The 11,430-nt window shown below is 35.5% G+C and overlaps 1 protein-coding gene and 1 non-coding gene across 2 annotated transcripts; one reads left to right on the top strand and one right to left on the bottom strand.

Moving 5' to 3' along the window:
- Positions 1 to 4,224: 4,224 nt before the first annotated feature.
- Positions 4,225 to 11,130, bottom strand: LOC145601886 (ATPase family AAA domain-containing protein FIGL1-like). Its single transcript, XM_081657969.1, has 13 exons — positions 10,856 to 11,130; positions 9,236 to 9,371; positions 8,500 to 8,880; positions 8,137 to 8,375; positions 7,534 to 7,661; positions 7,343 to 7,461; positions 7,165 to 7,257; positions 6,132 to 6,233; positions 5,763 to 5,865; positions 5,275 to 5,358; positions 5,103 to 5,198; positions 4,888 to 5,013; positions 4,225 to 4,788 (listed from the first exon to the last, which is right to left on the bottom strand). Exons 1-13 carry the CDS (start codon positions 11,128 to 11,130, stop codon positions 4,685 to 4,687), a joined length of 1,986 nt encoding a protein of 661 aa, XP_081514095.1. The 3' UTR covers positions 4,225 to 4,684.
- A 226-nt stretch (positions 11,131 to 11,356) lies between these two features.
- TRNAV-AAC (transfer RNA valine (anticodon AAC)) lies at positions 11,357 to 11,430 on the top strand. Its single transcript has one exon. It is a non-coding gene; the product is annotated as a tRNA-Val (tRNA).

An 11,430-nucleotide genomic window follows, 5' to 3' on the forward strand; every position in this document is an offset into this window, starting at 1 on the left:
AATAGTAGAAGCAAATTTGTGGGTAGCAAATCCAAATCAAGAAGATGTTGCTGTTTGTGGGACCGTAGAGTTTGAAGCTGATAATAAGTACGAGTCTTGCTTTGTTCATAAAGAAATTCATGGACAAGGCTACCGCATTCAAATATCAATTAAAATTGCTGGCATAGGTCATGATTTGCCAAATCATGAACCTTATTGACTTAGCTTGTGTTTTGCCGTGATAGATAGATAAGTCATATTCATATTCTATATTATTTTTTTTTTTTTTGCGATTTGTTTTCTATAACTGGTTATTACTTCGTCCAATCCTTTAGTTTGGTTTCATTTGAAATTAAGGAAGAGATTAAAAAACACTCGTAAATATCAACAAATAATACATAACAATTCACACTTTACAATTCGATTATTTCAAGATTCTCACTTGACTTTTGTATACGATTAAGAAATATTAATATCCTTTGTAACACTTTGAGTACTTTTTGATAATTTTTGGGTAATCTTTTATATAAGTGTAGAGTTAATTAACCACATAAAAGAAGGTATAAAGAATGTACCATATGCAACAACGATTATACATGTATTTATCAATAACTATATACTAAAAGACACACCAGCAATGACACGTGTCATTTTCTGGTGTGTCCTTTAGTTTTTTTTTTTTTTTTTAAAAAAAATAATAAAAAAAATCTTTAGCAAACAAATCTTATACATAAATAAAATAGCAAAATAATACATAAATAAAAGATTTGACAAATCTTATACATAAATAAAAAGATAGCAAAATAATACTTCGTACATATATAAGAGATTTGATATGTCTTTCCATAACATAGACGGAGTAAATTGGCAAAATTAAAAACTAAAGTACAAAAAAATATAGTAAGGGCCTGTTCATATTTACTGAGCTGAACTGAACTGAACTGAACTGAACTGATTGGAGCTGAACTGAACTAAACTAAACTGATTGGAGCTGAACTGAACTGAACTGAACTGATTGGAGCTAAACTGAATTGATTGGAGCTGAAGTGAACTGAACTGAACTAAATTGAGCTGAAATGAATTTTTTATGTGAGAGGGAAATTAAGAGCTGAACTGAACTGAACTGATTGGAACTGAACTGATTGGAGCTGAACTGAACCGAACTGAACTGAACTGAAATTAAGTAAATGTGAACATGCCCTAAATCAGATTTTTAATATAATTGTTCCATAATATTATGTACTAATTATTGCAACAATAATTTTATTTATTTATATTTAATTATGTGTTAAAAAAATCCAAGAAAGTTTTTTGAATTTCAAATATTAAAAAATACATTACATTAAAAATTTGATGTATCTTTCTACAAATAAATATTAACAACTAAAAATCAATGAAAGAGAAAAAAATCAGGTTCTTAACATAACATAATTTGTGATATACATAGTGACTAGGGATGGGTCCCGGTTTGGCGGGTGGCGGGACAGGGATATGGATAAAAACCATACCTGCCATGGGTGATGGGGCAAGGATGGATTTTAGGTTGTACCCGCCCCATCCCCACCACATACCTATTGATATATTTTTTAAAAGATAATTATATACTTTTATGCTATTTCATATAAATAATAAATAATAATGTAAAATAAAGTAATAAATGTAATACATTATAATATATATTTATAAAAAAAAAAAAATTAAAAAGTGTAATATAAAACAATGAATTTTTTTTGTTGTAATTTAAACTATGTAGTGTTGTTGTATTTGGGAGGTGGGGATAGGTGGGGGTGAATATCCAAGTGGGGGGTGGGGTGGGGTGGGGTGGGGATGCATGGTTTTAGCATTATATTAGACTTGGCGGGGTGGGGATGGTTTTAGCATTAGACTTGGCGGGGCGGGGATGGGGATGAGAATATTAGGCAGGGATAGGATTGAAAAGCCAAAATACGCCCCGCCCCATTGACATCCCTAATAGTGACTATAGAAGTGTAATATGCAACTTTTAAGAAACCCATTTGGTTAACGACAAGAAAATTGTACCAATTTTTTTATGAAATATAATATACATATTGTCAAATTTAAAAATAAATACCGTGCTAATAATCTCTTTTATAACAAATTCATTACACCGTATAACATTTTAGAAAAAATTCATTGTTAATTTAAAAAAAATAATTAAAATTACCGTGCATGGCACGGGACCTAACCTAGTTTAATTAAATTGTGATGTATTTGTCAAATCTAAATCACTCTGCAAATGTCGTATAACTTCTTCAATATATTATTTCTTTTTTTAAAACAAGTAAAATCTTCTAGAGTTATCATGTAACCCTATTTCCTATATATATATATATATTCTGATCATGAATAATACATTAGAGTATTAGACTCCTCCTAAATATAATTTTGATAGCCATATTCATATTCCATCTTGAATTCTCATAATTAGAAGAAAAGAGAAGATGCTGAAAATAGGCAACAACACAAGCAATTGCATCAAAAGTCTCCTCCAAATCCAAATCCAAATCCAAATCCGCCATATTCCACCCTATTCGACTTCAACCTTGAGGGCGAGGGCGAGCACGAGCACGATCACAAGGCCGTTCTTGGTTAATTATTTAATTAGTCTAGGGCTTTCCAGGGAAGAAGCCAATAATCTAGTTTTGACGAAGAAACTTGGTGAGTGTTGGAGTAACAAAAGAAGGAGTAACAAACCCATTATTGAAGCACCCGAATTACAAGTCTGGAGAAATCGAGGTGCGAAAACAGTCGCTGACTTTAATTTCCTCGCAAATGCCGAATCTGTTGTTTCCTACCTTCAACACGACGTTGGATTCAGGGAGTCTCATATTCGAACATTGGTACATTGTTCGCCTAAAATCTTATCGTTCAAAGTAAAGACGACTCTTAAACCAAAGGTGCAGGTATTCCTGAATTATGGTTTCACACTTAATCATATCTGTTATCTTAACTCGTTCATATTATATCTAGGGTTGAATTCATTCATCGTTCCATCACTCCAGTTCTTGAAAGAGTGTATGGGTAATACCGATGATATGATTGAACTTGTACATAGTTTGCTCGTTTTCGATCATAATCTTCGACTGGTTTGTAAAGTTTTGATGCCCAATGTAAATCTGTTGCGAGATGATTATGGGATCCCGGTTAGGTTCATCCGGGAATCGATACTATATCGTCGTTCTATGTATTTTGAGGATGTTGAGTCTTTCAAGAATGCTGTAATTATCGTTGATCAAAGTTGGGGGATTCCGAGAGACTCTGAAAACTTCATCAAAGCCGTTCATTGGATTGTCCGAAGAATCAAAGATGCTGATATTACTCGACCACATTTCATTTAATCAGATTTTTTTTATTTTTTTTCACGATATTAGTAATAAGTGCCTCTTTTTTCATGTATACAAAATAAGTACCTCTTTTTTTCATATATACAAAATAAGTACCTCTTTTTTCATATGACGCAAAATGATATGTATATCTTTAATAGCATTATTTACCTTGTTATAAAACATAAATGCAGGATTATTTGTTTTCTTCATAAGGATTGCTGTTAGTGACCTTGATCCATTAAGTCGGAGATGGGGAATCGTTGTTGTACTTGTGCAGGGTTTAAATAACACAAATTTAAATGGTATGTACGTTATGGTTGTTGAGTTTTCTTTGGATGATCCTTGTTTGTTTTCGTGCTCTTGTTTCCGAAGGGATTCCAGGAGGGATCCTTTTCCTTCGTGTAATGCCTTGTCTCAAGTACAGTTACTAGAAGGACAAGGGCTAATGAAGGAGCAAATGGTAGAAAGTATTGCAAGAGTTGAAGAACCATCTTAGACAGGACATTGCATCTCAAGTTGAATAGGAGGTTACTAATCTTGGAGTGGCATTGACTTCAGGGGAAAACTGATGATATTGCTGATAGGCTGGACTTTCGATAGAGAAGCAGCAGAAACTTCTTGCAAGCCAATCAAGAAACTTCAATGTTGGAAGCTCAGGTTTTTAAGTACATTTCAAGGAAAGAAACAAATAGTATAAACTCATTGACCGTATAATTTATATACATGTCTTAAATTTTGTAGAGAACTTTTGAGCCGAAACAAGCAAATATGTTAACTGCCATTAATAGTTACCTTTAAACACAATTAACTCATACAAAAATTGAATGCTGAAATATATAATTAAGCCAAGCTAAATTACTTGTTAACTTTGATATGTCAACTATATAACCAGAAATTCTACCGTTTCACATCACATCTACTAAATACAGGACACAACAATTGACACTACATCTACAACAGCTTGCAGTGTTACAACTTTATCGTTTAGTACATTACACGTACGTACTCTACCAAATCATAACTTCAATTATATCTGCAACTCTAATCACTTAGCTAGACTCCGAGCTACTTACTTATGAAATACGTAGAAAGATAGATTGAACATGCTTCATAATGCAGGCCATGCGAGGAAAAGTGCTGCAGCCATTCTCCAATCTGCACTGCAAGACAGATATGTGTACTAATATGCCAACTCACTGTCTTTTCAAACCTATACTCTTCTCTCCATATAATTTTTGAAGGAAAGCGGGAAAATACTCGGAATCAAACTGAAAAGCTAAAGCTCTAATTGCACCAAAAGTCAGATGTTGTAACGATGCTCATTAACCTAGTCATTTAACCTTGAATCTTGATTAGTGCTAGACTGCCAAGCTTCCGAACTGTTTGTTCCAGTTTTCATATATACTAAGTTCATTAGGTGAAACCGACGGCCTCACCTCCTGCAAAGCATCTTTAAAATCCTACAAAATAATAGCAGAGTCATGGCTTAGTTAGCTAAAGAAAACTTACCAACTGTAACATGAGTATTGAATAAGCTATTTCAAGCAAGACGTGCTTAACTGCAGAGTTACTGGCCTCATGTCCTCTTTGTCCAGCTTTGTAATTTCAATGCCCTGCCTCAAAGCATCTCTAAGTGGACCCATGGAAGCATCCTTCACAAGATTTTTCATATCCGATCCAGAGTAACCTGGGATGGGGTGAGATACATTTGGTAAAAAAATAGATGAAGCCCACAAATGTGTGATCAGGTTGGTAAATAGTGGATAAGTCAAAAACCTTCAGTCAATTTGCAGATTATGTCCATATCCTCTTTTGAGAGTCTAAACAGCCCATCTTTTTCCAGGAGATTGCGTACTATCCAGGCTCTTGCTTCTGTGCATTCAAAATATTTTTATTAACCTATCAGTGATATCTGCTGGAAAAACAAGCAATGGGCAGAGACACAGACCTGCAGAAGGGAGTGGTATGTACAGTCGTTTCGTAAGCCGCCTCCTTGCTGCTTCATCAAGCTCTTGGGGCCTATTTGTAGCTCCTGCATAGTACACATAATTTACATGTTAATTGATACCCATACCAAAACATGAACAAGACCATTGGGTGCAATGCCTAAGCATAAAGAGTCCACTATCCCAAGCCCATGAAAATACTGATGCAACAGCCTAGACCTTGGCATCCAAGTGAAAACAAATTGGCATCAGCAAAGACTTCACAAGAATAAAATAAGAGGTTAGGGAAGCCCAACTTTTACATGATAATCATAAAATTAAACATCTTTGCTTGAAGTTAAAGTTCTCTATACATTTACTGTAAATTTTAAAATAATAGCAATCTTTAGCAGTTTATCTAATGATTACTCCACCTAATGTGGCAGGTTGTACAATAAAATAGCAATTCTAGTCAAGTTTGATAATATGCCATAAAAATATGAACAATCACCTATAAGCAGAATCTGTTCACTCATACTGTCAAAGCCTTCCATCTCGATAAGAAACTGAGTCTTGAGTCTCCTGCTTGCTTCATGCTCACCTTCTGATTTGCGCTGTCATAAAAAAAAAAACTTTTATAAAACTTCTCAGCAATAGAGAAAGTTATGATTCATGCAGGAACTGAATTAATTAATCTTCAAAAATATAAAAAAAATATGTGGTCACACTTTTCTGTTCAAGCGTCCTTTTTATTAATTTGAAACCCTAAGAATGTCATACACTGAGGCAAATATTTGCTTCTGCAGTCAAGTCCATATAGAAGCAATTAAAACAATAAAATCCCTCTTCCTCCAAAGCTAAAGCCCGAGACCAGCATTACCTGCGACAGAAGGGAATCAATTTCATCAACAAATATAACTGCTGGTTGACGGCAACTGGCAACTCCAAAAAGAGCCCTCACTAGCTTTTCACCCTCCCCGATCTGCATTTTATCAACACATCAAGATCTTAGCTCCAACATAAAAATGCATCACACGCCAGTTTGCACTTCTTGAACATAAAATTCAGAAGATAATAGCAGATTGTCTCTATCTGAATCATTAAGGCAAGCTTGAATTAGGAATTAACGAATTAAAGTGGGGGTAATGAGAGAAAATCAAGCCAAGGAAGATTGGTAGGGGGAGACAGGTGGTGGTGGTTAAAGGAGGGATGAAGCGATTATAATCTTCATTTTGACGGTTTAAACCTTCCCGGGGAGAGGGGGGAGGGAATGCTTAAACTAGACGGTAATATATAAGAGGTAATGATTCCCCCACGGCCCACCTCCATCCTCCTCTCTCAACCACAACTGCAAACTACACCTGTCTTCCTTTTCTTTATTATCTCTTATTAAACACCCTTAATTCTTCACTCCCAATCCAAGCACCCCCCCCCCAAGTGATATTAGTAATATACTGTCAATTAACAGCTTAATGCAAAGGTCATTTCTTCACAATGTCAAGTGCCAATGAAGGGAGTCTGGAAAAACAAGAAATTAGTGGACATGCCTTCCATGTTTCATGAGATTCATATGCCATTGAATGCACAATTAGCAAGCAGGTATCTCAAAACACTCACAGATTAACAAGCCACACTTGAACCTTGAACAAACTAAGTTCTACACTTCTACATATCAGATGAAATGAATTTAAATTCATCAGAGAATTAAGTTTTATATATAAGGAGAGTAGATAAGGAATACCTAGGAAAAAGGCAACAAAATTCCAAGGAGGCAAGAGAAATGTAGTCTGCAGCAAATTGAACTGAAAAACTCCCCTATTTTATGAGAACGTGACTTAGAATTACAAGCAAGCAGAAAACACAAAACAGAGTGAACAATGCAAAAATCTTTGGACCCAAGGTTTTAAACTTACCCACTTACTAGTCAGTGAACTGGCAGATATGTAAAAAAATGTTGCTTTAGCCTCTCCAGCTATAGCCTTCCCAATCATTGTTTTACCAGTTCCCTGAAATAAATTTATGAGACAATATTCATGAAACAGTACCTTTTAGGCCACTTGCACTTCAAAAGTAAAGAACTGCAGTACTTACAGGTGGACCAAAGAGCAGAAGACCTCTTCCTGGAGCACGGCATCCTTTGAAAATGTCTGGGCGCAATAGAGGCCAAACCACCATCTCTGTCACACATTTCTTGGCATGCTCTAAACCAGCTGTAACAAGAAGACAATGAATGCTAGATTTATTTATAAAAAGGAGCATTGCATATAACAAATGCAAATTACCAATGTCATCCCAGCGCACATTGGGATCTCGGTCCATAATCTCATTGCTAACATGTTCAATTAGACGAGGCTCCAAATTTCTCAGCTTCTCCGGCAGCTCCCCATCAGGACCACATAACATTTCCAAACTAGCACAAAACAAATGAGCTGTTAGCAAATATGAATATCTGATCACCTTCCACCAGTTGACCACAGAAACTGTAGTGTTGGAAGCTCTACTTGGTGGACATTTGGCTGGATGCCAGGACATGTAAAAAACTATTTTGTGGGCCTTGAGGAATAGACTAAACTGGGGAGGATTAAGTTATTTAATTTTCTTCAATTTGTGCACAGAACTTTCCAGGAACAATTCCTATGTTTTTTGTCAGCCAAAAAAATCCTCAAATTTCAACTACAAAAGTACAACTTTCTGTGTAATCCAATGTCAAAAGAGCTACCACTTTAGTATAATCTTATAACGAAGCATGACAGGGAAAAATACAACACAACACAACACAAAAAACAACACAAAAACAAAAATAAAAAATAAAAGAAAGCAAAAAACTGTGAAAAGCTGGTATCAACCCAAGTTTAATAAAACACTTGTGAGCTAATAGGAAATACCATTTTCTGGTTGAATCCTCTGCGGCATCATCACATTTGCCACCAATTCGTGCAGTCATATTCCCGGTATTGTTGCCATTGGATCTGATTGGGGGAATAAAATTACCACGGACCCCACGGCGTGATACTCCATATGATTTTCCACTATAACACCGACTGTTGGAATTGTAATCACTAATGGGAGAGACAGAACAGCTTGGTGAACCACCCAATCCTTTCTTTTGCTTTACTTCCATTTCCTGTTATAGGAAAACAAGATATAAATTTCAATAAGATAATTTGGAAACAGGAACAAGTCCCAGGCTTCCGATATATTAAGAAGGCTGTAGTCTAATTTCAAGATGTAGACGTAATTGAAAATACCAATTTGGTTCTAGCAGTCACAAACGCATTTCCAGATACTTCTCTGTTAGTTTCGTTGTTGCTCAAAGCTGATCCGATGTCATTTCTAGGATTCCTTGATTCCATGTGAGGACGCTTTACTCCCAAATTGTTTCCAAGCATTCTTTCTTCTTCTTCAGCGTGTGCAAATGAAGAATGCCCTCTGACTTGATTATTTGATGCACATGCCTTGCTCAAAATAATGCAGTCATCAGATCCATTATTTTTGGATGCAACAGGACCTTTTACACCAACATTACTTCTACCCATCATGTTGTTCCCATGCCAAGATGACAAGTTAGCCTCAAGAGTGGTTTTGGAGGTCTTCCTAGTCAGTCTCTCAAATTGGTCTCCTTGGCCTCCCTGCACAAAGTGTAGATAGCAATGAGCACTTATATCAAAAGTACTGCTCCCTACTGGCTAGGAAGCCACACAATGAACAAAACTAACTAGGAACCTTGGAAAGTTGAACAATTAGAAAACACATCACAGCACTAGTCAAATTCAATCAGTTGTGATTCTAAAGATCTATCAAGGTGCTTATACTACATTAATTTCCCTCCTCCCCAAAATGAAGATAACGTAAGGTATAATTAGTACCGTAGACATTCATATGAATAATCGGAAGATGTGAGGATCTGAAAATTGAAATGAACCAGTAATGTAAACATGAGAGTCACTAGAAGATGAAATTTTCAAGGCCGTAGATCAAACATACCAATCCACTCGTATTTACTTTGGAAGACTGCTGAATAAGGGCACGAAAATATTTTGATTGCTTGATCTTGACATCAACATCTGCATTCATGGAGAAAACTTTTCCAGGAGGTATGCCTGCTGCTTCAAATGCTTGGCTGTTACACAAATGGCACATAGTACTTAAAAATAAAATAAAATAAAATAAAAAATTGAAACATAGAGATGAAACACAAACTTCCACAGGATAATAGATAACTGCTGCACAGAGAAAATTACAAATAAATTGATTCTGCCAAGAAAAGAAAGCATTAAACCTACATATCAATCACAACTATTGTCAAGGATAAGGGAAATATCTCCGTAACACTTTATTGGATCATATATTAAAAGAGTAGAGTCTGCATTACGGACATTAGAAATAATTGACATCTAGCTTGTTGCTGTTGTCAACAGTTAGAGCATCAGAAAATGAGTAAGAAAGAGGAAATGCAGATATGTTCCCCACCATCTTGATAGGTTGGGACACAATGGCTTCTGCAGGAACCAGTGTTTCCTACATGATCTCTGACTAGGTCATTCAGAAAGCCACTAATAAATCTCACTAATAGCTACTCTTGTAGCAGCAAAACGAGAATACAACATTTTATGACCCTATATGCAATCCTTTCCCTTTTACGACCACATACTGTGAGCATTTTCATGGATATGATTACACTCTCCATATCCATTCTCCCTTCTAGGTATTTTTCACTTATATATGCAGTACAAGAATAGCACAAGGCATGTCACGTCACTAGTTTCCATCTCTATAGGGAATAGGGATATGTTGAAAGATTTAAGGCAGACGTAAGCTTTATTTTCCTTTATTGTTCTTGGAGCATCTATTGCCTAGACATATCATAATCTAAATGTTTTGAGGTTGTAAAAGTAAGATAACCTTAGCAATCAATTTAAGAGCAAAATCATTTTGCTATGTATCAAATGTGTTGGCCAACAAACTCCTCCAATCAACAATTTGCATTACAACATACAAAGTACGTCTTAGTTTTCCTTACAAAACCCGAACAACAAAGAGTTCCTCCAATCAATGACGCAAAGTTCTTCTGGTTTAGTTACAGAATTTAAAATATGTAATTTTCAAATAAACACCATTAATTTATACAATCAACAAAATTGCAATTCACATGTGTCCTAATTCTGCTTCCAAAAGCCTAAATATAGAAATTCACTTGAGCTTCATCTCTTATAATTAATGAAACGATGTTCGCAATCATCAAAATATAGAGATTCAACTTCTAAAACAAAACCTAACACCAAAAGAGTTCCTCTCATCCAAAAACAAAACAATAATTTTGAAAAATGGCTAAAAATCAAATTAGCTCAAATTCCAGCTCCATTCAATATCAAAATACAGCAATCGATTTCGTGAACAGAAAATTCGAACAAAATAAAGCACATGTATACAATTTTTTCACCAAATTTTCGAATAACGAAATCATTCAGCAATTCAGCATCAACTCGAATCAAAAATTCATCATCAAACAAAAAATTCACCAAAATCAACAACAACAACAACAACAAAAAACCTGGAAAACTAGAAATTGTAAATAAGTCCGAAGAACATGAGAGAGAGAGTTACCGGTCGTAAACGGGAGAAAGTTGACGGCGAGAAGCGTCGAGCTTAGACAAAGCATCGCGGCGAATAGGATGAATAAACGAGGAATCGACGTCGTTTTGAGAGCGAGAATCGAGAAAACCGAGGAGACGAAGACTGAGAAGTTGTGCGGAAGAATAATCGCGATTCTCTAAAGCAAAATCGGCGCCGAAGAGTAGAGATTGAAGACGGTTGATGTTGCTATCGACTTCTTTCCTCCAATTTTGCTGGTTTTCTTCTCTCTCCTCTTGTTTCGCCATTGTTGCACCTCTTTCAAGCTCCTTTCTTACTGTAACTTTCAGGAGAGAGAAAGAAAGAGAGAGAGAAGGATTTTGTGAAGGTTTTCCTGATTTTGGAGGGTTTTTAATTTTTATTAGTACAGTACTTGTATTATTTTATTTTCACATTTCCCGCTTATTTTCTTTTTTAGGTGTTACTGATGATTTTAAGAATAATTTATATATTTGGAGCTTTTTGTTCAGAAGAGGTTTTGGGGTGTAGTTGGTTATCACGTCAGTCTAACACACTGAAGATCCCCAGTTCAAACCTGGGCGAAGCCA

Source organism: Chenopodium album, chromosome 21 (genome assembly GCF_948465745.1).
Source record: "Chenopodium album chromosome 21, dcCheAlbu1.1, whole genome shotgun sequence".
Taxonomy (NCBI): domain Eukaryota; kingdom Viridiplantae; phylum Streptophyta; class Magnoliopsida; order Caryophyllales; family Amaranthaceae; genus Chenopodium; species Chenopodium album.